Consider the following 27,823-nt stretch of genomic DNA (forward strand, 5'->3'; position numbering starts at 1 on the left):
TGTTACATAAGTAAACTACATCTGGTGAACAAATGTACTCACATTATGAGACGCTTATCTGAAAACAGGTCCATAAATATTGGGACATGGACACAATGCCAATCTTTTTGGCTACAAACATCACGGTGGAAAGGAAATAGATTTACTTTGAATGGATCAGTTATGGGGTTTATTTGTATTAGTTACTTTATTTAATCAGAGTTTATATTTGTAATTTTGCCTTTCTAACGTTCCACACTCCTTTCCCATAGGTGGCGGTAATGCACCTGTGTACACTGCCAAATAAACACTGGAATAAGATTTATTAACGATTTTTAGGGATGTCAATTTTTGACTTATCTGCCCCTCAATCATGAGTCTGGTAGATATAACGTGAGTTTCTTTTTAATTAAAAAAAAGACGTGGACATAAGTTTAAAACATATTAGTAAACTTTAAAAAAAGGAAAGTCCAAAAGAACCCAGATGAGTTGAGGATTTTATTTTATTCTTTCCAACAAATGTCAAGCTAAAGCTAGCATCCCACCGGCTAGCTCCATCCCTGGGGTCAATGCCAAAAGATGAGAACAAATTCAGCTTAGTGAGTACAACTCGTGTATATGTTTGTGTAGATGAGTGTGTATTTCATTAATATTGCATTCGTGGCTCGTGAATTAAATGAGGGGTAAAAAAAAAGCTTGTTTTATTCCAGGTGAGGGGACGGCCAGTTTGCCTTCTACCGACACACGTTAGCGATTTACAATGACAGGAACAGAGCTTGCGAGCATCAAATGAACAAACCAGTTAACAGGTGAGCCCTGACGTCATTCGCCGACCGAGCGCATATCACAAGCAGCTATAAAACCAGAGAAACAAAAATTAAATGTAATCGTAATTTTTATTTGCCACACACATACCCACACCCACACAAAGAGTGAGTCTCTTATTGGAGTAAAGAACAAAATCCCACATACCTCATCAAACAGTATAGGTCAATTTCTTATAAATAGTGTTTTTTACATTTGATCTACAAGTGATTGTGCTGTACAATAATGTGTTTATGAACCAGGTAGTCTCTTGACAAAAAAATTGCACTGATCATATCATATGAGGTAAAATAATATTGATTAAATCAAAACAGCAGTGTTTACAAACATCATATGAACTAATTATATATTCATTCTATTTTTCAAGTCAACAAATAGATTATTATGTAATGAACTATTATTCACATTTCAATAAAACCCAAATATACATTTTAAAGTCACAAACTGTGTCAGTACTGAGTGTACTGTACTGCATGCAGTAAAGTACATACTTTTATCTGTTTACACTGGCACAATGGAAGGTTGCATTTTCTAATTAAAGCCAAGAAATGGCTCGTATAAATATTGTGTGTTCTTTCAAATCACTTCATACTTCATGAGGCTGATGAGTAATGTCTGTATGTACACACTACATGCGGGCTTTGCTTATGAATTGAATTTATTAGATTAGCATTTGTAAACATTGCAGTATCTGCTTCCTGTCTCAAACAGCCCCCGTTTTTCAATTGCTTTGTCCCTTACAAAACTAACTCTCAAGACGACAGCAGCAGGATCGAGGGGATTTTTTAACAACGCATCAGGATGCTTACGTATATGACATGTCGTCCCCGTACTTGCATCATATTCCACAGGTGTGAATGTGAATAATTGTTGCTGACACCCAGTCTCGTGTGTAGTTTTTTTTTAGGTTGAACCTAAATTGAACCATGACCTTCAAAAAGTTAACTTTTGCCATTTGCTACATGTTATGATGCAAGTGTCCAGATGTTTCAGTATTGTTGAAAGATTGTTGTGCATGTCATACTTCGGTACTTTTCAATATTTCATTCTCCACCACTGATTCTAATAATCAGCACATTATTGTTTGAATTTATGACCTGATGAAGGTGCTGATGTTTGAAGAGGGTTTTTTTTTGGTTCTATTCTAGTGTCCCTCCATGATAGGTTAGTGGCATTGCCGTTTAATGTGTAGTGTTCACCACTCTAATTTTTCCCGTTCTGACCTCAAAGCCTTCAAGGCAAAAGTAGTATACAAATAATTCCCTTTTACATATGAATAAAAAAAAAAATCTCAACTTTAAAGCATTTTGTGTTTGACAGAAGTATCTAAATGCAGGATGATAGCATTGCATTATATGTTATTTTGAGTTATTGCAAAAAATTAAATTAATATAACGATAAAAATGAAATTATGTTTATAATTTTGTCAATTGTATTTTACCATTCGCGGTCTGTGTCTTCATTGGGGTCACCATTATGGAGTGATGTGAGCTTGAAGCTGGTCGATGAAGTTAAGAAAACCTCTATGTAACCTTTATGTTTTTCATTGTCATTCTATAAACATTTTTTTCCATTTTTGTTTTAGTTATTTCCTGAGTTTTCATTAAATATAATGTACGTAACACAAGATATTTTAAGACCTTCCTCGGCTGATGCTATTGTCCTCGGCGTTGCAAGCGCAGTTCAGCGGCACCTCAGCATGTGCAGCTTTGCCGCGACATTCTTAAAGCAGTGTTTTAGCATGCTCCTAACGGCGGCCGACGAGAAGTAAAAGATGAACGGATCCAGGCAGGCGTTAAGTGTGCTGGAAAGCAAGGCCACGTTCCTCCAGTCCTCGCTCTCCTGACGCGCGAAGCCCACCACGTGGGAGGCGTTGTAAGGCCCGAAGCAGACGGCGAACACCACCAGGGTGCCGAGGGCCAGTCCGATCGCCCGCAGCCTCCGCCGCCTGCTGATGTTGGGGAGACGTGACAGGATAAGGATGAAGTTCACGTAGCAGAAGCAGCAGATGACAAAGGGGATGCAGAAGAGGACAAAGAAGAGCTCCAGGCGGACCGGCAGCACAATTTTGAGCTCCGCTTCGGTGAATTTCAAGTAGCAGGTCGATGGAGGCTTGGCCGCCTCGTTTTGCCACTGGGCGTATGGCATGATGTAGACAATGCTGAGGTTCAAGGAGGTCACCACCCAGAAGAGCACGCAGGCCGCCACGGCGTAGCGAGGCCTGCGGCACAGGGCGTAGCGGAGTGGGTAGGCCACGCCCAAGTAGCGCTCCACACCCACGGCGGTGAGCAGCAGGGTGCTGTTGTAGATGGTGACGTAGAAGACGAAGCCGGTGAAAGGACAAAGCGGGAAGGGCAGTAACCAGTCCATGTTGTCCGAGGCCTCCTTCATTTTGAAGGGCAGGAACGCCAAGAATATGAGGTCGGAGATGGTGAGGTTGAGGAGGAGGACGTCGATGGGGGCGGCACGGGTGCGCACCTTGTGGTAGAAGGTGCAGAATGCCAGGATGTTGGCAGGGACCCCCATCAAGAAGGTGAAGATGTAGACAGATAGCAGAAGGTGAAGCATGCCCCTCTCTGACACACACTGTTGAGCACAACAACGTGGTCATTTTTGATACAAATACAGCCACATTTAGGTACACTCCACATAATCATAAATTGCATTAATATTATATGCCATAAAAACAAACAATAGTGGCACAATTGCAAATAAATAAAAAAAAATGCAGATGAAAAGAGTCAAACCTCAGCTCCTCTCATTTCATCAGTACAGCACTAATATTAATTCTTTGCAGAGGATAAAAATATATATAACTGCGAATCCTTTAATATTGTCTTCCGGCATATGTTGTGCAATAAGTTGTCAAAAGGTAGCCGGACTACAATATAAATGCTATTTTGCATTGAGCTCGCGAAGTGAAAGGCTAACCTAGTGGCTGTTAAGATTGACTTAACTTGGACTTGCAATGAAAAACTTGAGGGTTCATTTTCAAAAGCATGACCTATTTGCCTATTACCTGTTTTGAAGTTTCATTCTTTGCCACGACACAACGCTCGTTCTTTTACGTTTTTATTCCTCAAGTCTAAGCAAAATAAATCGGCCAAGTGATTGCTCATATTTTGAAAACTTACAGCACTCATATCTCAAAGCAAATACTGCAATGTAATCTAAAGTAATGTTATGATATAAAAGAGGTTTATACTAAATTATATGAAGAGCTTCTTCCCAAAAACGCTTTTCAAACGCAAAAAAAAAACATTTTTGGGAGAGGTGGAGTTATTCATGCGCTTTAACTATTGGAATCAAATGAATTCTAGTTTTATCGCAATACAAATATTATATTAAAATGATGATCTGAATTGAGAATAGACTTTCATGCAGCTCTTGTATGGGAAATTCTACAACATTCTCTTTGGTGATAATTTTAATTATAATAATGATGATGTTAATTAAAAAAATCCAATGCTTTACATAAAATTATGCCTACCTGACTACTGTCAAACATGACGCTTGAGTGTCTCCATCGCTGTGTTCCGAAATCCTGTCAACAGGCTATATCTCCGTCCAACATCATAAGAAACATATCAAGCTCGATATCTCCTATCTCACCTCTGCTGGCGGAAATTTAATAAGCTTTTGGACACCGTATTTATTGCTCGCGCTCTCCAAACATCATCACCTCGCATCCGATTGTCAGCTCACATTGTTACACGGAAATTTGTTGTAATTACTCAAAGTGTCAAAGGTCTCAGCAAAGAAAGTGGAGAAAGGCTGATGCGTCACTCGTATCTGATAAATAGATCCCCCCCCAACACCACCACTGTATTAGCATAATCAAAGCATAATTCCCCAGTTCAGTTAACATAGATTTGCTAAATCAATTTAAAAAATACTATTGTGCTTGTTGAAAATTCATTTTTGTCATTTTTCATTGTTGTTGAAAACACCTTAACCACACATCAACTTTCTTCCTTGAAATAAATATAAATGCTCCACTGCTCCACTCCACCAACAAAAAACACACACGTTTTTTTTTTAATGTTTCTTTTTAATAATTAAAATAGCACTCTTTAACTTTGTAAAAACAATGGCAAGAATGTTCAGGTGTGCGTGGCCTGGCTACCAGGAAAGAGTAAAATACAGTCAGTGCAATTTTAGAACCGTAAATGACTTAACAACCTTTAGTAATGAATGTATACATGAGAAATCTTGCCTGTGGGTATTGATCATTTCTTTGCCTACATATCTGTTGCTACGAATTTGTTGTTGTTTTAATATTTGGCTAGCAAACTTTAATCCAATGTATGTGCTTGTTTTGAAGACACAATATCTAATTCTACTGGTTGCGTGGCAAATAAAAGTGAGTTGAGTTCAATGTCATCGTACAGTGCAAGTCAAAGAAAAAAAATTCAGAAGCCAAATAATGGCTTGCATCCTGAAAATCTCCTAAGTTGCATCACTTGTATGTCAAGTGTCAACTGAGCGGGCCTGTTTGTCTTCTGATAAAAGACAATTTTCCTCCAGGGTCACTTGATGCCTGACTCAGTTTAGGTACGTCCGCCCCGGCTTGGCTCCCCTCGGTCAGGGTAGCGGGCGACCTGACATTAGCCGCAGTATTTGGAGCGGCGCCATGATGGCGAAACCCTCCAGTCCGACTGAATCTGCTTTGGCCGCTACAAATTCTCCCAACTATCCCCCTGGATGCGGCCGGCGACAACATCAACATGACGACGGGCTCCAGGAAAACATTACAGGAGCTGGTCAGCATGGCGTACATTCTCCATTCGACGTTTTCCCCCAACACGAACCCCACCACGTGCGAGGCGTTGTAGGGCGCGTAGCATACCACAAACACAGCAAGCGTGGACAGCGCCACGGCAAGGACTCGCCTTTTCCCCGCCGGCCGTAAATTGGAGTGCCACACCAGGGTGACGCAGCGTAGCGTGCAGAAGGACGACACCGCCAGAGGCAGCAGGAAGAGGACCACGGCCATCTCCAAACGGAGGGGCAGCAACACAGCCAGTTGGGAGGCGTTGAAATGGTCGTAGCACGCCAAAGCGTCGTCCTTGACCGAGACGAAGTTGGCGCCGCCTTCTGCCACGAGCCCAACGCCGAGGTGAAGCAGCACGAAGGCCCACAGTGCTGCGCTGATAAAGCACGAGATCCGAGCCCGGCGGTACCGCTTGTAGACAAGTGGGAAGGCGATGCTGAGGTAGCGTCCCATCGTAACGGCGGTGATGAACAAGCAGCTTCCATAGAGCGACGAGAAGAGGAAGAAACTATAAACGATGCACACAGGAGCCGGTAGCCACCAATCTTGAAGTAAGGTCTCCAAAGCCTTGATGGGCAACCAGGCCACCAGAACCAGGTTGGCCAGGCAGAGATTGAGGGCATAGACCACGTTGGGCGTGGCGCCGTGCTTGCGGGCTTTGCGGACGTACACGGACAGAACCAGCAAATTGGCGGGAAGGCCAAGAAGGAAAGTGAAAGAGTAGACGAAAAGAGCAACGCAGTCCTTGACCGCCATGCGCATCGTGGAGATACTTTGGACGGCACCAGTGAGACCGACTGGAATTCCTGCCAAAATGTGCCATCTGTTAGCTCTATCGCCGTCTTCGTCTCAAAAATCGAGTCCCCATTTTGCGACTGTACTGACTGAGGTACTGGCGACTAAGGCGGTGTGGCATATTGTCATATGCCACATGGGCGTGAGATACTGATCAGAAGATGCATGCACTCATGCAGAAGTATACGGCATTTAGCAGGCACCAGGCTGTCATAATTGCCCTCTCAGTGCAGGGAAAAGCATCTGGACCTTTAGGTGAAATGATTCAGAATAATTGAGGGTTGCGTACGGTCATCTCTGTAAGGCTGAGGTGGTTGAAATGATCTGTAGGGCCATGCGGTAGTCATGAGGGCCGCGGTGGGGCGAAATACTTAAGTACAAATACTTAACGAAAGGCACAAAGACCCTCAGAAGTGAATTCAGATTTTTTTTCTTTTTCTAAATCCATTCTACACTAGGGCTTTCAATTTCATTTTAGTTTAGGGCTACATGCAGGAAAATCTATGGGCAATAGGCAGGGGACAGCCCGTGAATAAAGAAAAGAAAATTAAAGAATGAAATGGTGCTGTAGTGTCCCATTTTGGACACTGGATGGCACCCACGTAATTGACATACATGACAAAGAAGTCTTCAGAAAAAAAAGCGCTGTGCGCTAACCGCTGTGCTATAAATTAGATACTGTAATTAAAAAAAAAAAAAAGACTGATTGTTTATAATACAACTCAGACCAAAGCCGAATGTCTGGGTAAGGCCCAGATGATGACCCCCGTCTCATTGTGATTCTTCTCGGGGCGATGATCCGTAGCATGACAAAGATAGATGCTAATACTAGATGCTAATACTAACGCTAGTATAGTGTTATACTGTCTGTCGCTGAAGCAAACAGCAAGCTATTTCATGCAAATGTGGCAACTGAGCCATAGCATAACGAAGCTAGGTGCTAATGCTAGTGTACTTTTCCACTTTGTCACTGAACCAATCAGCAACCTGTGTCACACGGCGTGGCAGGTGATCAGTTCCTCTTGTAAGTTGCAGTACTCACCTTGGCATTGCTTGTAAAAGTAAGAATTTTTGTCCATTGATTATGGACCGCAGACTAATAGGTCTTTATTATACTAATAGCTGCTCCTTTACATTTTTTTTGTGCTTTCCAAAATCATATTGCGGGTTGGATTGAACCTCCTTGCGGACCGGATTTGACCCACGGGTCGGACATTGGACAACACTCTTCTTAATTCAGTATTTGAAGGCATTTGCTTAAAACGTAGAAAGAATAGGAACATTGAAGCTCTGATTTGTTGAGACATAGGATTAGATTTTAATAACAAGTACATTTCACATATGGCAAAAATATCAGGGGATCCTGACTGTTGTGGCAACACGTGATTTGCTGTGCTTGTTTGCTCGTTTGGTTGAAGAATCCCCACTAAGCCAGGCATTTCAAAATACTATTCAAATGACGATCATCAATTCTTAAAATGTTTTGCCCAGATTCCAGCTTTGCACATCTTGGTATTTTCATGATATGGGTGATGCTTTAAGACTTGGAATGACTTTCATTTTCAATTGTGAATAGATTTTGTGACATTCCAATTCCATTTGAAAAATTTGACCGATACTTTATTTCATTCATAAATGTGTGAAACGTGTTAACACACGTGTGAAACGTGTGCACACACATGTGTGAAAAGTGTGAACACGCATCAAACCCTCTCAATCATTTTGCATAGCCACACCTGAATACATGATTATTACTATTATTCCCCTTGTCTGCCAAATGTGGCTGTGATCACCCCCATAGCGGCGCAGGCCTCCCTGATATTTCAGATCTGCCAGCCCATCAAAGTTAAGTTATTATTACTTGGACCGGCTTGTTTGGTTGCAAACTAGCTTGTGGCCAGCATGTTGTGCTGTTGAATAAAAAGCCCCATGTTACTTGTTTAAGCTTTTGAAGCCTTATTACATGTACTTTTTTTTCTCTTTCAGATTTGGTAAAGATGTTAACGCTGATGTCAAATTTACAAAATATTTTCCATTCATACTTTAAACAGTCTCAACTTGCCACCTCTGACAGGTAAGTAAATGCAAAGGAGGAGGAAACTAGGCCAGGCTTTAAGATAGAGAATGACTTAAGTTGTTTGTAACACGAGGAGCATCTCATGGTTTTATGGTCAAGCGTAAATGGGTGTTTGTGGAAACGAGTGTGACCGAGGCGTGGGTGTGTCAAGTAAAAAGCTTGTGCTGAAATAAATGGAGCAGAAAATATGCTGATTTGTTGTGGAGGATTTTTATTGACGCACAATGGCAGATAAGAATTTTTTTTCCAAGAAAATCCCATTGTGTGTTTAAAAACAACGCTGGTAGTTGCTAGTCCGGTGACCCAAAATTTCCAATTTACAAATTTAATGTGTCAGATTTTCCCTTTAACGGTGTTGGGGCACATTTATAAGGTAACAGAAAATTCAAATGAAATCACAGTTTACACAGAATCACATAAAATAAAGTCTACAGTATCAATTCTTTCACATTTTTTTAATAAACCGTCTTCACAGTCATTTATAACTTTGTTAAATTATGCTCAAGGTTGGTTACATCAGCAACTCTTGATGCCGAGCCTGTTTTACTTTTTTCTTTTTATATCATATACTTACTGTACATATCTGCATATAATTGTTACGTATAGTATAAACGTGGGAGTGGGGATTCACATTATTCTCTTCAGGGTGTAAACAAGCGTCAGATGGTCAAACATAATGACGAAGTCAAACAAAGCCATCAAAGATAACAGTAATCGTAATGGCCTTCAAACAAACGTGAGCCTTGTAAGCACACACTCGGGACGTTGGGAAAAAATATCGCAAACAGGGCGAGAAACAAGTCCGGGTTTAAAAACAATTTCCATAAACATTTGATCACTTCATGTATTTCAAGTATATTGAACAAAGTGTAAGATATCAACAACTCTACAGAATTGATGTATTTTCAAGTTATACTTCATGTTTAGTGTCAGTTCCTTAATACTTGTAGAAAATGAAATATTTGATGTATTTAGCGGAATTTAGGTAAAAATGAATACAATCTTTTCAGGCGTCAAGATGCGTAGTGCTCCTCCCGCTCGAGCTTGTGAGTAGGAGAAGTGGTACCTGGGTGTCGTCTCCGTATAATATGGGGATGAGGCGGTTGCGGATGTTGATGCATCGTTGCTCCAGGGCCAAAGCGTCTCGTTTTCTGGCGTGATCCTGCATCATCTGGTTGTGATGAAACTTAAGTCTCTGTAAGGAGTGCCTGAAGGAAGAAAATTACGAGTTTGGACTAAATACTGTCGGAAACAAATATGTAAATAAACAAATTATAATCCTTATTGGTGGCCACAAACAGAAAAATGGAAAGATGCAGGAGCTACTCCACTAGACCTAAATCCAGCCCTGCACTGAAAAGCAGCCAAATCCCATCTCCACATTCAGACAAGCAGCAAATTGTAATCATCTGACCATTTTTAAAGCAGTTACTTGAGGATCATTAATGTGAGATCTGTGGTTTGCATCTAAAACTGAATTATCTTCATTCACAACAGTTTAGAATAGAAATTGTTGTGAATATTTTTCCATTGTTTTTGCATATTTAGAAAAGCTCTCCAATATATAAAGTATAAACTACATTTTTAGCAGTAGCAGCACCCTTTTCACACCCTCCCATTTTTTTTTCACTTGTTGCCATTTCACACATTCGGTCATTTTTAAAAACGGCCCTCGGGCCATAATGGACACCACTGTCTTAATTTCGTCAAGTCGCTTCAGTTCTTCTGGCTGGACAGCTCCAGTACATTAGATTTTTTAATTTTTTGGGGGGGTTCCAATCAGACTGCAGGCTTTATGTGATGCCATATCACAATCATGAACAGTTGAAAACTAAAAGCTAGGATCCAGGGTGAGCTCCATATTAGAACTCACTGAGCTTCAGCTAGCTTTTCCTTCAGAATGGCAATTGTAGCCTCCAGCTGATTGACTTCATCAACAAGGCAACGTTGCGCCTGGAAACAGGACAGAAAGACAGTTGGAAAAACTATTTTTGTTTATTGAGATGTCCTTTATGTCCACCTCATCTCTGCAGAGGTCCATGCCGGGCCGACAGGTTCTGTTCTCCAGTCTGGTGTGAGCCAGCTTCAGCGGGGCCCATTTTGCCTTTAGATCCGCATCTAACTTGAATATATCATTCTCCATGTGCGCTATTTCGTCTTCAGTCTACAAAAAGAGAGGACATGCATTTTTTTTTTTTTACCCCGCCCAAAATTTCTCATGACTGCATGTGTATACTGCAATCGTACAGTTTTCAGTTGCCACTCAAGCTCACGACAAGCCTGTTGCTCTTCGTGATTGCGCTTCCGCAGTGCAAATTCTGTGGCTCTCTGCTGGGTCTTCAATTCATTTTGCAGCTAGAGGTTAAGAAAACGTGCATAAATGTTGCATGCATGTTGCATACATATAGCATTGCTTCCAAGTTTGATCACACTTACACTGACTCTAGTGAGACTCATGTCCTCCCTCAACTGCTCGGACATCTCCATTGCTTCACGGGCACGAGCCAAATTCAGCTTGGTGAACTGAATCCAATCGTGTGGCGTGCATGAACTTAGAAGTGGAAGTTAAATGATGAGGATTATTTTTGTACTAGTATATGAATCGATGCATGGAGAGCTAGCTAAGTAGTTTGAGGCATAGTCTACACGTAACCGGGGTTCTTGCAAATGAGTGGTAAATGTCTGGTTTGCTGGAAAAACTAGTGCCACCTAGCAGCTTGGCATGTTTGTAAATGAATAAAACTGCATTACGTGGATTTGTATAGCAGCATTTTTTGAAATAAGTAAAGCTAAATAGACGGAATTTTTTTACACACCAAGAGGGGGGAAATTAACTGGGTTTAAGTAGCCCTGGTTGTGTGTAGCCAAGGCCTGAGTGCTGCCCTAGCTGCTAGCTAGCTAGCGACAGACAGACAAATAGACAAGCAGTTTACCCCGCAGGTATTCTTTTTGGGTCTGGCTTCAGAGAGATCTGAGATGATGTTATTGTCAGTTCAAGACAGGTATTGTCGATATCCAGAGTTTCCACCTTGTTCTGGAGGTCAGCAGTCAGCTGCTGTCGGATTTTTTGCAAAATACTACAAACAAAAGGTAAAATGTGAAATATAATGACTGGAGTTCCAAGTCTGCGTTCTTATGTTCTTACCAGATTTGTTCAAACGCCTGGTCTATGAGGTGCTGCAGGGTTTTTTGCACATTTTCAATTACATGCACTTCTTTCTTTAACTCCTTTTCCACCGGGTCGTGGACCAGTTCATATCCTTGTCGCCCCTCCCTCAGGGTCAGGCTTTCTACGCTGACCTCGTGGGGAACAGCTGTGGCAGCCAAGGTCTCTTCCGTTCGGGTTTTTGACTTCCACACCACACAGTCAAGTTAGGGTTACATAGCAGAGGGACATATGGAAAATTGACTTTTGAATTGATTGAATAAACATGGTAATGGGTCTGATGAGTACCTGCCCATTCGTAACATAAAAATCAAAAATTGGTTATCTGGTTTTGAACTCATTTCTTGGACTGGGCTCTATTACTCAGTGGTTAGAGCACATGGTCTTGTAAACCAGGGGTTGTGATTTCAATCCTAATTGGGGGTCTATAAAGCAGTAGATGTTTACTATTTCTAGCGGAGATTACCAGTGTCAGAGCTTCAATCTCATCATCTACTTTCTTCGCACAGCTTACGAGTAGATCCTTACATCTTGAAACCTCCCAGACCCGATCCCTCAGCATGCGCGAGGTATCGCTTTCATCCCATTCTGTCTGTGGGGAAATAGTACATAATAACAACTGAAAACACCAACCCAATTTCTGAAAAGTGCATTTAAAGGCAATTGTGACGTCATCAAGCTCCCACCTTACAGTTGGTTTCATTGCGAAGTGACCTGCTCTCTTGACGGATTACATTGGAAACGTATCGCTCGTGAACCGCAGTGGCAGACAGCTGCTCGTTGTTGTTGCACCACTCTGGCACACCGTAGTGCACAAGGGGCTTCTCCGGATGTTTGGTCATTATCCTGAGTTAATAAATGATATGTAAAGATTTAGTCATCTGGGGTGGAAAAAAGATGTTTTAAATATGTGTTAAAAATCTTACAGTTAGCAGGGAAATATGGATACGTCTTTACATCCAACACTTAAATGCTTGGGTAATATGATACAGGACTTCATATACCATGAATGAAGGGGCTGATATTCAATAATTAATGATGATTAATTATTTAATTGAATTCAAGCACTAGTTTTGCCTCTGCCTGTCAGATATGTGGGCTTTGTGTTTTTTAGTCTCAATGCTTCAATGCGTTTAAGTGAAATCATTATTTTTCATCTTTATTGTAGTTTACAGCTATATACACGTGCCATTTTTACCCTGGTTGGTTATGATGGTTATTTTAGTATATAGTTTTGTCATTTTACAGTGTTCAATTTTTTTTTTAAATAAAATATTTTCATAAAATATTTTCATATGAAATGGAAATTGTAATTTCATAAAATATTTTCATATGAAATGGAAATTGTAATCTCGCAACTAATAAGAAACTTGAAAGACTTTATATTAGGTTTACGACTTGGGGGAAAAAATGCATGGACTGCGCTTTCTAACGTGCGCTTTCTAAAAACAATTTTCCACAAGGTGTCCTCATCCAAAGTCATCGTGTGCGAAAACGATAACGTGATTTTCCCAGCGTGATACAGGCATCAGATTTTCCTATGGGCAGTCCATTTATGCATCAATTGAATCTTAAATCATTTACTCCACACCGGAGTCTTGAAGTTGGGGGTGTAAATTTTCACTATTTGTAGCGTATGACGAATCTGCGCATCCTGTTTGCAAACTGGCATCGCTGATACATTAGTCAGTTTGGTAACCAACTTATAACCAGGTTTTCAACCTAATTTTGATGCATTTCTTTAAGTACACAATGAAACCCAGTTCGCTTTAAGTGTTTTAATTGTGATTAAAAGTAGAAATCTTTCTTTTAATCAGAAATTCGATGTTCGAAGTCGTGACATGCGGTGGTTGAAATGGAACCACGAAAACTTTGCACGCAATCAAATTTGTGCATTTAATTCACATTTTCCTTTAATTACTTTGCTATTCAAAGTGCTTTATTTATTTATTTTCATAGAATTGGACTCACCTTCGTTCCATATTGATCAGCTCGTTGGCTGGTGCTGGTTGTTGCTGCGCGGTTTCCATAGCAACGACTAAGTTCGTCTCTACGCAACAAGGCGACAACTCCGGACTGAAAACACGACACACGTACTTTCCGCAAATAGCACGTAACGGATCTTGACCTGGGGCATTTATTATAACGTGTTGTCAAACGTAAATCTAAAAGACCAAACATTAATTGTATTAAAACTCTTATTCGGTTTGGTTTGTAATACACAACAATGTTAAAAGCAGCTGTTCTTTTATTGACGCATCACAATTTGCTCTGTTTGTAGTCATCATTCCATGCCGTTCAGACAAAATGGCCTTGATCACTCATACCACAAATATCAGTTCATTCATGCCCATAGTTTATTGCCTCGTCTTAGCCACAAAGGTCCCAAACATTGCTGCGTGTTTAGTGAAAGAGGAACACAATTAAAAAAAATGCCCATGAGGCCAAACGTAGGCGGGTCTCCAAATGAGCCCTCACATTCATTAACCTCAGTGACAACAAAAGAAAACTACTGTATACTAACCTACTACTACTTGTGATGCCCAATAAAACTGATCCAAATGATGCACATTTCTCAACTATCTGTCCATTGCATCCCGAGACAAAAATAAAATAAAATCTACATGTAATAATCTGGGAACCAGATGCCAGTGCACTACCCCAATTACCTGAGCTAGGTTTACACCTTATTTAGGTCTTGCGCTAAAATAATATCAACACCGTCAAAACTGTTCAACTGATTAACTGCCAGAAAAGAATAATTAAATGTGTTGACTTTTGACAAGGTTTATAAATTAAAAGGACAAAAGAGTGAGTGGTACTTCCTATTACATTTGGTAGCTTAAAAAACAAACAAAAAATACACCAACAAAGCTGAGAAATGGGGAGGAGTGGCAGGATTTGAAATGACAGTCAAATAAAGCTTTGTGCAAGTGTGGTGGTGCGCCGAGGTCATGCTCCTTGAAGCAGAGGTGAGGGGGGGTTCATTGGGCTACTCAGTAAATATCAGCCATTGACCAGCAGCATATGGAGGAAGAAACTGTCACTCAGTGGTCCTTCAGTAGGCCACTGGCCCACATTATGTTCAATGGGATCCAGATGGAAGTAGTCACCCGCGGTTATTCCTTTCCTGGTATTGTTCAGGTGAGCGGGAATCTGCATGTTTGCAAAACTACATATGTCCAGTACGCTGATCACTGGGGTGTTGAGTCTCCATTGAGTTCCACGCCGTGCTGTTGTAGCTGTGCTCGAAGCAGCGCGTTGTCACTCTTTAGTTCCTCGAGCTGAAAACATAAGAGAGAGATGAGGAAATGAAGACAATTCTGAATAGCATAAATTTTTACTTCAATCAAAAATGGACAACATTTTTGGTCGTCCCTCTTTAAAAGAAAGAAAAACCCATTGTGATCATTAACAATAACCCGAATCTGACTAAAGTAATGAAGAAAAACATACATATGATGTGAATTAACTAAATAAACTCAGACTAGTTTTAAAATGTTGAAAAGCACCATTTCTAAACTGATATGATTATAGTCTACCTGTTGTCTAAGAAGTTCATTATCCAGCTCGACCCGCTCCACTTCTTTGTAGCTCTCCTGCAATCGCTGGTTATTCTGACGAAGCTCTCGGATGTAGTCACAGGCTTTGGACAGGATTCCTCCTTTACTCTGTGGCGTGATTTTTATTCAAATCGACAAGAAACTGAATCAAAATCTGTGTTCTATCGATGTTGCATTTCAGTTTTTATAGTCTTAAGTTTTTTGCCAAGACTTACAGCACCAGTTCTGTTGTCTATGTTGCAGTCAGGGATGATTTTTGAAAGTGTGACAATCCAGTTGTTAATCTTGTCTCTTCTTCTTCTCTCCACTGGAAAAAAACAAACAAAACAAAACAAAAAAATATGTTTATACACTTTTATAAGCTTTGAAAATTGCTAAATTATATTTGCTAAAAATAACTAAGCTTAATTATAATGTAATTTATGGTTACAGGAGTCCTGTGATTGAATAAGTTAAGACAACATTTCAGTAACTTCTCTTTATACCCTCATTGTGTTGTGCTCTTCTTCTTTCATCCCTCGGCGCTCGTGGACCATCCACCTTCCTGTAATGACACATATTTTTGTTGTGGCTCCAATTGAATCCCGGAAAATTAACTACTAGTAACTATAGGAGTAACTTGTACTTAAGTAAACTTTGTAAAATACTTTTTCTATGATCAATGATGATTTAGTTGAAAAAGTATGTTTCTTCCATAAGACAGGCAAGATGATTGCATTTTGTTAGCCTTTAAAATAGGCGTCAAACCAGTCCTTGAGGGCCAGTATCCTGCATGTTTTCAAACCTTATCTCTCAAATACACTTGATTTAAATTATTAGGATCATTTCCAAGCTCCCGTAGAGCTTGCTAATAAAATACTCAATTGAATCAGGTGAGCTGGGGAGAGAAAACCGCAAAACATGCAGTATACCGGCCCTCGAGGACTGGAGTTTGACACCTATGCTTTAGGGGATTTTTAAAAGATCAGACCTTTTTTTTCTAATTAAATACACTATCTTACATTCACTCCAAGAAAAAAAAAAGACCCATTTAAAGAGGACAAATGACAAAAGTAGGATTTTAAATACCACTGCAGGGGGTAACCGAAAATGAAGTTTATGCACTTCAGGGACAAAGAAACACATCACACCTCACAGCACGAATACAGTATTGTGTATATTTGTAAATGAAGGCAGTGACAGTGGGGGGCAAAGGGGGGGTTGCAGCATTGGTTGGAATGTGAAAGTTCTCCTCACCAGTTTGTGCTGCCATGCTGCAACATCTCGCTTTCACCAAGGTCTCTGGGGATGGCAGGTAAGTAGGACAGTGTGGTTTTCAGATGTTTGATCATTTTGTAGGATGGATATTGTGCTGTTGTCGTTTTATCTTGATTTTTACAAACCATGTTTGGATTTTTGCCAGAAAAGGAACAAAAATAATACCTCCTGGGGAGTTTGATGGAAATAATTCGAAAATGTAGGACTCAAGAGTGTTTGTGTGTAAGTGAGGGAGATGGGTGATTAAAAAAAGTGCAAAGAGGCTGTATGTACTCACGCTTGGTAAGTGTGTGTGCGGGGTGCGATGGTCCGTTGAGTTGCTGACTGGAGGACATCAGGGGAAGTCATCATTACATAAAACTGACCTGGATACAAACAATTAAAAAGTTCATTTGTGTTGCTTTAAGAAATATCAGTTTGTTACTACCCAGCATAGAAATTGATGTCAAACACACAAAATGGATCTCTTTAAATTGTCAACAAAGACAACTTCTAAACAAAACTACCTGCACCCTGTGTGATTGTCGGTTCAGAGGTGTTTTGCACCGACACGGCTGTGGCTGTCCCGTCACTAGCAGCAGCAGTGGGAAAGTAGGCAAAACGCGTCTCTCCCCCCACCGACTCTCCGGCAGGACTTCCCCCGTTACTGAAGGGATTCTGAATAACAGCCTGCACGATAAAGAATTAAAGGGAACCAAATTATAAGCCATATTCATGAGTAATTTTCAGTTTTTAATTTTTGTATGTGTTTGATTACTCGAGTTCATGACTTTATAGAAAAAACAAACTTTCAATAAATTCACAGTAATATTTGTTTTCAGCACACACACCTGAGGCGCTCCTGCAAATGCTGCAGTAGAGACGACGCTAACGGCCCCGGTGGCGTCAGAGGATGTGTCAATGATGTCGTCTGTCACCTGAACTACTCGATAGGTCACCTAGAGAGAGAGAGTAGGAACACATAGGCCATTTGAAAACCAAAACAGAAACAAAACAACAAACTGAGCTCACTACTGTTACTGTCCTTACCTGCCCACCACTGTTCTCTGTGCGGAACTGGTATTGGACATTGTGGTCAGAGAACCCAGCCTGTGGAACAGCAGAAATAGTCCCAGTTGATTGCTCCTCTACTTCTGCAAAACGTAAGAAATTGGAAACATGTGAGTCAGTTAAGTAAATGAGCTCATTACATGTATTCAATTATGTGCATTCAGTGCTTTAGCTTTTTATGTCCTTTAGCTAGAATAAAAGTCATAGTTACTGCATTTGGAAAACAATACTCTTGATTGGAAACTGGAAGCAAACTTCCTACCTTCTTGCAACTGCTCAATGTCGTCGGATTCCTGTTTGTCGTGACTGTAAAAAGAAAAGATCAATATAAATAATAACATAATTGTCTGTAAATAAGATGAAATTCGAAACTAGCATCACAAGCTACAAAAAGTGTTGATCAAAGCTTGTTGCAGATGAGTAACGCCACCCGGTGGTTGCATGAGAAAACTACACCACAAAAATAAAGTACATTATCGTACTGTGTTATTGTATAAAATTACGTAAAACAGATGTGACTTAAAATGTGGAAATAATAAACTGTTATCGGCTACCCAAACTCACACGTTGGGGACAATGATTGTAATTAGAGCTGGAACGTCTTCTTGAAATGACCTTAATTCCTCAACAACTACGCTATTTCTCTCTCCAAACAAAGTCTTTACAATCCCCTAAAACGTCCACCCGGTAAAAAAAATAACACAGGTTGCCCCCCCCCCCCTCCCAAAAACAACAACAACAACAAACCCCAACATGCATAAGTTGTTGCCTTGCTTTTGAATTCGGTCTCGCGGTAGCCGTAACGTTGGACATTCGCTAAACACTAAAAACAACAAACGAACAAAATAATAAAATCAAATGCTTACTCGAATATAAAACTGCAACGTTATAAGCGATACGGAGAACTAAATAGACGTCCAAAAACTCCCGACACAAAGCGGGTAAAAGTAAGCTTGTCAAACAGCTTAAAGCTATAAAGAAGAGCCTTTTGCAAAGTCTAAACTATGGCGGCCTTGCTCGCGGGCGGGCCGGTGGAGAGAAACGGCCGATCGAGCCTCACCTCGCCGAGCTGTCTACACTCTGCTCCAGCATATCCATGAAGGCTCGGTCGGCGTGGGCACGAGCGAAGGCAACAACGCGAATCCGCCGAGATGGAGGCTGTGATCACGGGGACAAACACACGGGTCATGTGAGGCAGACAGGCCAGGACACGTGAGGCGCAGAGCGGCCACGGGAGCTAAAATGGAGGCTTCCGCTTCGTCCCTGCTTCTGCTGGTGTGTGTGTGTGTGTTGCGCCAAAACCTCCGAATGGGGCGATTGCTAACGGATCGACCGGGAGCCGTTCACCGCAGCGGGGTGATATTAGTCGGGAACTTAAAGATACTTTACTGCCGCTATTAGGTCTTTTTTTCCAAATATATTGTGCATTTTTTTGTATACGATTTTCTTTTTTTTTCTGGCTAAACTGAGCCGCTGACTGTATATGCAACGTTTCCCCCTGTATACGGTAAAACAAGGAGTGGACTTCTGTAATTTTTTAGCTCAAAACCAAATGAATGAGCGAATATCATCACGTTGTTATTCAAGTTTAAAATCCTAAAGTTAAAGTTTCATATTTTAGTTTGTCTAATTAACGCATGTCGATTTTACGTCTTCACGCTCATGGATAGCTGTGTTAAATAATGCCTGGCGCGTCCAATCAACGTTTACTTCAACTACAGTACTGTATTTAAACTACAACAATTTGGAGCTCATTGCTGTATACAGCAGGGCACTTGTACGGTACAATATTTAAGAAGGATTTGCCCATGTGATCATTGTGATCCAATACAGGTTTTCTCTCAGACCACAACAACTGAAGCAATTCGATGACGTCACCGTTTGAGGTTTCCCAGTCCAGTAAAAGAGTCCTGTACTTTTATTTTTTTTTGTTAGGAAAATTTAATTCTCACAAAGCCAAATTATTTAGTTTTACTCAGTGTTTAAAGATATTTCTGATTGATTCTGGTTATGATATTGAGTCTCTTAGATTTCAAACAACAAAAAGGTAAACAGATTCATAACATTGATTCTAATTTGCTTTGGTCTGTTACTAAATTACATTTATTTAAATGTTACATGTTATTTTTATATGGTGGCAATGTCATACGATCTGGAATGTTTGATTGTTTACATATGTTTTTTTGTTGTTCACTGTTATATTGACCAAGGAATCGTTAAAGAATTGTAAAGAGAAAATGTGTCAACTTAAAAGAAAGAAAAGCACCCTTTAATGCTCTTTGTGTTACAGGAAAAAAAAGTGTATTTGACAAATTTACGGATAATAATGGCAACATTGCATACACATAAACAAAGATAATATGATTGGTAGGACACTACGTTTTTTTTTCAGAAACAAATTTAGACACTAATCTCTCAAAGAAGCATTTTTTTTTAAATCAAAATACAATTGGAATAATTTGTGCTTGTGTTGAGTCCAATATGTTTGTGTAAATTTACTTCAATTTTCAAATGTTTTTTTTCTTTTAATTCAAAAATGTAATGTACTGTATTGTTATTTTATTACTGGAAGTTTTAGTTGTTATATTTTGTATTATTGTAATTGTTACAGTTTTAGTTGTTGAAAACAAACAAAAAAGTTGTTTCAATCTTGCAACAACTGGAGTCTTTATAGCTGCTAAGACCTGAAACAGTAAAAAAAAAAAAAAAAAGCCATTTGATTGCAGTGATTGTGTCAAAAATTGTGTATCAAAATATCAAGTTGAAGTACCATCATTTTATGTTGTGGCCTGTTTATTGTCTTTCTTTTAAAAAATAATTCTAACCACAAGTCAAGCACTGACTGTTTTTCATTTATTATTCCTTTTAGTTTTCCTCCTCTTTATTATTGATATTTTCTAAAGTGATTTTTTTTTGTGGGGGGGGCAATTTATGCATGTGTGTAAATGGCATGAATTCAATGTCACATGCATGTTTGACTGAAGTCAAACCAGCCATTTTACAGTCACTATTATTCAAAATTTGTTAAAATCAATCCACTCATATAAAATAAAGACCAACTATTGAATTGGGAATGACATGAATAGAAACACTGAAAACGTATCGGTTAATTCAGCTGAATTCTGTGGAGGCAGCTCGGGGTTTAGTTTCCCACTCAGTGACAGCAAGAATGTGTTTTTGGAAGTTTGGTTGGATGTGAATGAAGAAAACATGTAATTGATGTAATTGAATGTTTGAAAACTGAACTGAACCGGTATTGATTTGCTCCCCAACAGGCTCAGCCATCTGGTGACAGATACTCAAAATTAACAGCATTGTTCTTTAGATGCAATAATCCCCAGAAGATGTTAAGACATTAAAAAAACAATACAAATAAAGGAACTCCAATCACAAGAAATAGCTGTAGTGGGTGACTCATTTGTTCAGACCGCAGAGCAAAAAAAAGAGATGGAGAGGAACAACCACCTCGAGTGACTGCCAAACTTTTGAGGCCAACCTCTCTCTTCTTCACCCCTCCCATTTCATTCTTTCCTATGGGCACTCAGATATATTCGTACAGTATACGCATAGCAACTGGCTGAACGGTGCTGGTGACCACAAAGGACCCTGGGATCTCTCACTTGCAAATATTCAAAGTTTTCTTTTCTTTGAGAGACTTCAAAGGGGTAAGTTGTTTGCATCTTCAAAGAGCATCTTTGACTTTGATCCTACATAGATCTTGCATTTGGCTCTTTTTTTTTTATACTTTCCAAACCTGCATGCATTCACTTGGTCTTTGGTCAGTCAGCAGGAGCAAGCTTGAAAGATGGCAACACCAAAAAACACTCCCCGAGGCGCAAGCACACCCCTGTCCCCCAACCGCATCACGCGTCTCCAGGAGAAGGAAGATCTCAGCAACCTCAACGACCGTCTGGCCGTTTACATCGACAAGGTCCGATCCCTGGAAGTCGAGAACGCCGGGCTGCGTCTGCGCATCACAGAGTCGGAGACGGAGGTATCGCGGGAGCTGACGGGCCTGAAGGCCGCCTACGAGACAGAGCTGGCGGATGCCCGTAAGACTCTTGACTCGGTGGCCAAGGAGCGTGCACGTCTCCAGTTGGAGGTGGGCAAGCTGAGAGAGGAATTCAAGGAGCTGAAAGCAAGGTAGGGTCCACCATTATATCAAGCACCCTCACATTCATTCCTGTTAATGCGTAAATGCTCAATGCTCACATCTATTACCCATTTACGGCCTTGGACATGAATTAGTTCATAAGTGATGCTCATGTGCATTTTGCTGCAAATAGCTTTCCTGATAGGGCCACACCCCAAGCAAAAGTCTCCTCATGACTAATTGCAGCTCTTCCATTCAGACATCCCGTAGTCACACATCAATGGCCTGATGACTAAGTTCTTCCCTCGTCCCTCCTCCTCCTCCTCATCCTCCAAAGTAATGACACACTCACGATACGTGGCAGCGGTTGGAGGGCCCCGCTTCTTTTACTCTTCCATAAATATTGGCTTGATGGCTTCAGTGTGTTTGGCAGAGACAGGCTGTTGCCATGACAGCATGGCAACCAAACACCAAAAGCCGTGGTTTGTGGTTAGATGGAGAAGACTGGAAACATTGTAGCTCGCAAGTCATGTGCAAGAGTGGAAACACAAAAGTATATCCCCATTTTTTTCCCCTCTCATAGAAAATACTTACTCAAAATAGCACATTTGACTGCGTAGAGGAAATTTTTATGCAACTCCCAGTTCTTTCTAAAGTTTCCGTGATGTACAGCCTTTTTTATTTTTTTCATCCATTTTCCATACTGGAGTACCTCTGCATGCTCGTGTAGAGCTAAGGTTAGTAGATACCTACTGACTTTTAAAGGTGGACTATACAGTTACTTGATCTCCAGATAATTACAGGGCACAGTCCTGTAGGCCTATTGGGAGTATTCAGACCATTCCGGTCTTCGTCCAGCTACTCCGGGAGGATTCCAAGTTGTTCACAGGCTAGCCGAGAGACATGGTCCCTCCAGCGTGTCCTGGGTTGTCCCCGGGGCCTCCTTTCTGTGGGACATGCCCTAACCAGATGCCCCAACCACCTCATCTGGCTCCTTTCAATATCACAACACGAGACCTTCCCTATGATTAGTGAAGCAGTGGGTTAAACCAACTGAAACACTTAAAACGTTTATTAGGGAAAAATCAGCTTTTCAGATGGAATATTATGGCAAGATGAAACACATGATGTTTTTCAAGTGCATGTCTTTATTCTTTGCTTGCCAACAACGAACAAACATTGTTAAAGTCATGTAAGTCCAAGTCATTGCATCAAAGTCAAAGTGTCACAAAGGTTCATTCAAACTCAAGCAAATTGCCTGCTGGGTGCGAGAAATATGGTCCTAATGCCCGTCACAATATTAACCCTTAGGCATTTCACATTAAAGGGAAAGCATTGAAACAAGACACCAGGGAGCTGAAATTTCACCCAGATGGTGACAACAGATCAAAGTTCAACATGGCACGACCACTTTGTTATCACACTACCAGAAGTGTGCCCTCTCTTGGCAAAAAATTATAAAATAAAATACTGTGAGAATGATATGAAAAAAATGAACCCACAATTATCAAAATAACTAGATAGACACACTGGAAATTGCTCTTTTTATTGACTATTTATTTACTAGTACTTGACCTGATCATAATCTCATTTGTGAATTACATTGTTTTTATTCAATTCAATTTGAAAATCGGAAATGGTAGTCCCATTTTAGACTGATACAATAATAAAAGTAAAATTGTTCATCCCTGAATTTTCAGGTCTGAAAATGAGTCATTCGCAGTCATTCTGCTCATTCGCAACCCTTTCCTGTTTCCATCTTTTGATATCGCTGAGAAAATTCACGTCGAATTGTCATTTCAGGAACACAAAAAAAGAATCGGATTTGGCAGGAGCGCTGCAGAGGCTTAAAGACTTGGAGGCCTTGCTGAACTCCAAAGATGCGTCTTTGACTACCGCATTAGGAGAAAAGCGCAGCCTTGAGACTGAAAACAGAGACCTGAAGACGCAGGTTGCCAAGGTAAATTTACACCACGCTCAATTTTTAAAAAGTCAGTGGAAATACATCTGGGAACTTTTTCTTTTTTACCCTTCAACCTCATATGACATAAATTAGACCAAATTTACGGTTATACTGTCATGTAGCTGGACACCAGCCTGGGCGATGCCAGAAAACAACTGCAGGATGAGATGCTGAGGAGGGTGGATGGAGAGAATCGCATTCAGACCCTCAAAGAAGAGCTTGAATTCCAGAAGAACCTGGCCTCTGAGGTCAGACCTCGTTATCATCTCTATCACTTGTTTAATGAAAATAAAGCTGTGCCAGAAACAGAGTGAATCTCATGTAACACTTCCCACGCAGGAGCTGCGTGAGATAAAGCGACGCCATGAGTCTCGCATGGTCGAGTTGGACAACGGCCACCAGCAAGACTTTGAAAGCAAACTGGCTGATGCCTTGATGGAAATGCGAAGCCAGCATGAGCTTCAAGTTAAGCTCTACAAGGAGGAACTGGAGAAGGCCTACAACTCCAAGGTAAACTTTGTGCAAGCGGGAAACGCTTGCAAAATTGTAATTACGTACCTTCTATTACCTTTTTGTGTTCAGCTGGAAGGCGCACGCCAGTCAGCTGACCGAAGCAGCCATCTTGTGGGCGCAGCGCACGAGGAGCTCCAGCAGACACGGGTCCGCCTGGAGTCCATGTCGTCTCAGTTAAGCCAGTTGCAGAAACAGGTGAACTCATAATACTAGTTACATGAAATAATATGAATTTTATATATATATATACATATATATATATTTGGCCAATCAGAATTGACAGTGTGAAATAGTAATTTAAAGTTTAATTGAATGTAAAAGCAACCAGGAAATCATTTTTACAATAATATGTTTTATGGTGCCAATAGGTTAAACATTCATTAATATTACGACAGTGAAATATAAATTCAGCCACAAAATCCACTATTTTTTTTTTCCATCTCAGAGGGGGGCTATTTTGTAACTTGTTTTCAGTTGAAAATAATGACATCACAGTTGCTCAGTGCTCAATGCTCAATCATGGCTCAATTTGTGAATGTCACATGACCAAACTCAGCACTTAGCAACTGTGATATCATTTTCAGTTGATAATCACTGACAAAATGGACAAAAAGTCATATACCATCAACACAATATCAGAAAACCGTTTTTAGACTATAATTGGGGCATATAGTACATGTTATGTGAGGAAATTTTCTGACTTGACTTCAACTCATTCATTGCCAAATGCGACTTTTTCCTCATTTTATTGCTTATTTTTGCAAAGGATTGACTGATGATCATTTTAGCACTGATTATCCGACTCCAATCATTTTCTATTTCTTTGTGTCATATTGACAGGAAAGAACAAATGTTGTGTGGCATGTAACACATGTCATTAAGTGAGTGTTTGGATCTTGTTGCTGTTATGTATTCAGTAACCTTCAAAACAAATGACACACATCAACTTAGCTGTTATTGTTCATCTAGCTGGCAGCCCGTGATGCAAAGGTGAAGGACCTGGAGGAGGCTCTGTCCAGAGAACGAGACACCATGCGTCGCCTCCTTGGAGAGAAAGACCGAGAAATGGCCGAGATCAGGCAGCGAATGCAGCAGCAGCTGGATGAATATCAGGAATTAATGGATGTCAAGCTGGCTCTCGATATGGAGATAGGCGCCTACAGGAAGCTGCTTGAGGGCGAGGAGGAGAGGTCAGCAGACGGTAGACGTACTGCAACTCTGAATTGGAATAGCCATTGATGTCTTCAACTTTGTCTGCAGGCTGCGCCTCTCTCCAAGTCCGCCACCGACGAGGATGGCGGGAAGTCGTTCCTCCACTACATCGACTCATTCCCGATCCTTCAATTGCGGCGCTCAGAATTCCTCCGCCAAGAGGAGGCGTCCCAACGATACGGACAGCGAGGCCTCAAGCTTCGCTGGAGGCGCTTTGGCTCGGACCCGCGTCACTCAGCAGGCCTCCGCCAGCGGGCGTGTCACTGTGGACGAGGTGGACCAGGATGGCAAATATGTCCGACTCAGCAACAAAGCAGATGAGGTCAGGTTATGTGTTTAACTAGTGCGGTGGTTCGAACCTTTTTTCAATGTTACCTCTGTGAAAAGTTGATTAAAATGATGAATGATGTTGAGTCAAATGTGCAAGAAACACAATGAGAAGGCCAACTTCAAAATAAATTTGTGGACATGAATGCATGCTTTTAATTTGAAGTTGCATCAACTTGACTAGTCTTTCGACTACAACTTTTGCTCCCCACTTTCGATACAAACTGAAAATGAAATCTAACAAATGACATACCGACTTACCGGTGTTTAACCGCGGTTTCATGTTCCAAATAATTTGCTCTTAATTTGAAAATATAATAATCCTTGTCTGATTACTTTCCCAAATTCACACTGTTTCATCCTTATTTTGTGTCCGATTTTTGAACTGCACACTCCACTTATGTTTTCCCATTCCTGTTTTAGGATCAGAATTTGGGGAATTGGCAGGTGAAGCGCCAGGTTGGCTCTTCTGCACCGATTGCATTCAAGTTTCCCGCAAAGTTTGTCTTGAAAGCAGGCCAGAGAGTCACGGTATTTGGCAACCTCTTTTAACAACAGATCTCAAATCAGCGCATTGACATGACACAAGGTGCCTAAAACTGCTGTGACCTTTACGTTTGGACCAGATCTGGGCGGCCGGTGCTGGAGGAAACCACAATCCTCCCTCTGACCTGGTCTGGAAAGCCCAGCCCAACTGGGGCACCGGAGACCAGTTCCAGACCACCTTGATTAGCGCTAATGGAGAGGTAATGAATATTTAATGCATCAAAACTTCTAAAAACATCCATATTTATCTTTTAACCTTATTTTACAGGAAATGGCGATGAGGAAAGTCACTCGCACGCATTTGGAAGATGATGATGATGACATGGTAACGTTATAAAAATACTGTATGACAATAAAATTAAAATGTCAGTGACCAAAGCTGCATTATGTGTTAAAAAATGTTCACTTTTAATTTTCAATAAAGTAACAATTAATAAAAAACCTTATCACTGGTATTTGGTCCATTTTCAAGAAGCTAAAAAACGATACGCTTGTTGAGTCATTTATATTGGTCAATAGTTTGAATCGAGTCAGAGTCTGTTGTTTCCGCAGCAGGTGGCTCACAGCACCTGTGGGGACAGCGAGTACAATCTGCGTAGTCGTACAGTTATGTGCGGCACCTGCGGATTTCCCTCAGACAAACCCAACAGCTGCAGCGCCGTGTCTTCGGTGTCCCGCTCGTTCCGCACAGGTGGCATCTCGGAGGGGTTGTTGCCACATTCCTACGTGTTCAGTAGCAGCACACCTCGCAAGGTTGGGCCAATAAAGCAAAACTGCTAAATACAAAAACAAGGAAAAAAAATGAGGAAGCAGAACTACTGCTGTTATACTAATTGAGGTTTTGTTTTTTTTTCCAGAGTGGAACCCGAGTTGAAAGCTGTCCAATAATGTGAGGCCCTGGATATTTGATCTGAACTTCATACCAATTCATTTATATATTTTTAGGTTACGTTTATACAATTTTCTACATATGCAAATTGTTTATGCTTATGTACATAGGCATGCTTATGCAAATTGGTGAGCCATCAGGCAAACAAATATGAACTATAGGTTCATTTAGAACTAGGACAGATTAACATCCCTGTTAAGACATTTTTCCCTTTAAAATTTAAAATGTACTTTTTTTTATTACTGTTTTAGTACTTTTATTATCAGGCAGTTTATAAGTATATTACTTTTTTCACAGCTATTTTGATTCAAATCTGTTCCCTCCATTTGTGAAATGTTCTTTGATAAAAAAAAATAAAGTTATTCTTCTTAGAAATGAATTGCATTTGTCATTTTTTCTCTTTATTCACTTCTTATTGTGCTTGTAAAACTACTGGGGGTCATAGGTAACCTGACCAGCCGTTTTCAGGGCATAGACAATCATTCACACCTATGAACAATGTAGTGTCATCACTTACCCAGCACGCATCTTTTTGGAATGCTGGAGAAAAATAACCAGAAAAACTGGCAGGCACAAGGAGAGCATACAAATTCTGCACAGGAAGGACAGAGCAAAATTTTGAACCCAGAACCTTAGAATTTTATACTCAAATTTGGGAGCTTCGTTCTATTTGTAATATTAATTTTCTTGTTCTAGCCTGAAAGGAAGACAGACGAACCGCTAAACTATGTATTTTATTAAGATAAAATGAAACTCCCAATTTGTTTATTCTTTGATAAATGTGTTCTATACAC

General features: G+C 40.5%; 5 protein-coding genes and 1 long non-coding RNA gene across 11 annotated transcripts; 2 read left to right on the top strand and 4 right to left on the bottom strand.

Moving 5' to 3' along the window:
• Positions 1–243: 243 nt before the first annotated feature.
• LOC148406438 (uncharacterized) lies at positions 244–18,107 on the top strand. Of its 2 annotated transcripts, XR_015863966.1 has the most exons (4): positions 244–578; positions 690–788; positions 8,360–8,447; positions 17,258–18,107. It is a non-coding gene; the product is annotated as an uncharacterized LOC148406438 (long non-coding RNA). The 2 variants fall into 2 exon arrangements; XR_015863965.1 differs by lacking the exon at positions 8,360–8,447.
• On the bottom strand, positions 2,488–4,312 carry LOC148406439 (free fatty acid receptor 2-like). The gene is made up of 3 exons (XM_088405179.1): positions 4,295–4,312; positions 3,283–3,390; positions 2,488–3,189 (listed from the first exon to the last, which is right to left on the bottom strand). The coding sequence occupies exons 1-3, from the start codon at positions 4,310–4,312 to the stop codon at positions 2,488–2,490; spliced, it is 828 nt and encodes a 275-aa protein (XP_088261305.1).
• On the bottom strand, positions 5,282–6,340 carry LOC148406440 (free fatty acid receptor 3). Its single transcript, XM_088405572.1, has one exon. The coding sequence runs from the start codon at positions 6,338–6,340 to the stop codon at positions 5,282–5,284; it is 1,059 nt and encodes a 352-aa protein (XP_088261698.1).
• On the bottom strand, positions 8,889–13,692 carry tekt2 (tektin 2). 2 transcript variants are annotated; one of them, XM_088405048.1, is made up of 10 exons: positions 13,588–13,692; positions 12,303–12,462; positions 12,083–12,208; positions 11,596–11,801; positions 11,384–11,527; positions 10,887–11,001; positions 10,698–10,805; positions 10,471–10,614; positions 10,324–10,403; positions 8,889–9,658 (listed from the first exon to the last, which is right to left on the bottom strand). In XM_088405048.1, the coding sequence occupies exons 1-10, from the start codon at positions 13,644–13,646 to the stop codon at positions 9,457–9,459; spliced, it is 1,344 nt and encodes a 447-aa protein (XP_088261174.1). In that variant the 5' UTR covers positions 13,647–13,692; the 3' UTR covers positions 8,889–9,456. The 2 variants fall into 2 exon arrangements, with proteins under 2 accessions (XP_088261174.1, XP_088261175.1); XM_088405049.1 differs by lacking the exon at positions 13,588–13,692 and having other exon boundaries at positions 12,308–12,455.
• Positions 13,847–18,970, bottom strand: usf2 (upstream transcription factor 2, c-fos interacting). Of its 2 annotated transcripts, XM_088404723.1 has the most exons (11): positions 18,547–18,970; positions 17,749–17,792; positions 17,466–17,569; positions 17,267–17,374; positions 16,943–17,105; positions 16,714–16,801; positions 16,416–16,460; positions 15,665–15,723; positions 15,395–15,486; positions 15,159–15,287; positions 13,847–14,900 (listed from the first exon to the last, which is right to left on the bottom strand). In XM_088404723.1, the coding sequence occupies exons 1-11, from the start codon at positions 18,582–18,584 to the stop codon at positions 14,811–14,813; spliced, it is 960 nt and encodes a 319-aa protein (XP_088260849.1). In that variant the 5' UTR covers positions 18,585–18,970; the 3' UTR covers positions 13,847–14,810. The 2 variants fall into 2 exon arrangements, with proteins under 2 accessions (XP_088260849.1, XP_088260850.1); XM_088404724.1 differs by lacking the exon at positions 16,416–16,460.
• Positions 18,277–27,408, top strand: LOC148406443 (lamin-A-like). 3 transcript variants are annotated; one of them, XM_088404722.1, is made up of 14 exons: positions 18,277–19,533; positions 20,762–21,151; positions 21,274–21,629; positions 23,383–23,539; positions 23,665–23,790; positions 23,882–24,052; positions 24,125–24,250; positions 25,025–25,245; positions 25,316–25,589; positions 26,018–26,125; positions 26,221–26,340; positions 26,409–26,465; positions 26,696–26,893; positions 26,998–27,408. In XM_088404722.1, exons 3-14 carry the CDS (start codon positions 21,292–21,294, stop codon positions 27,031–27,033), a joined length of 1,932 nt encoding a protein of 643 aa, XP_088260848.1. In that variant the 5' UTR covers positions 18,277–19,533; positions 20,762–21,151; positions 21,274–21,291; the 3' UTR covers positions 27,034–27,408. The 3 variants fall into 3 exon arrangements, with proteins under 3 accessions (XP_088260848.1, XP_088260847.1, XP_088260845.1); XM_088404721.1 differs by having other exon boundaries at positions 18,278–19,533; positions 21,270–21,629; positions 26,693–26,893; XM_088404719.1 differs by having other exon boundaries at positions 18,278–19,533; positions 26,693–26,893.
• The last annotated feature ends 415 nt before the right edge of the window (positions 27,409–27,823 follow it).

Source organism: Hippichthys cyanospilos, chromosome 21, assembly GCF_059441005.1.
Source record: "Hippichthys cyanospilos isolate Australia breed blue-spotted pipefish chromosome 21, RoL_Hcya_1.0, whole genome shotgun sequence".
Lineage (NCBI taxonomy): Eukaryota > Metazoa > Chordata > Actinopteri > Syngnathiformes > Syngnathidae > Hippichthys > Hippichthys cyanospilos.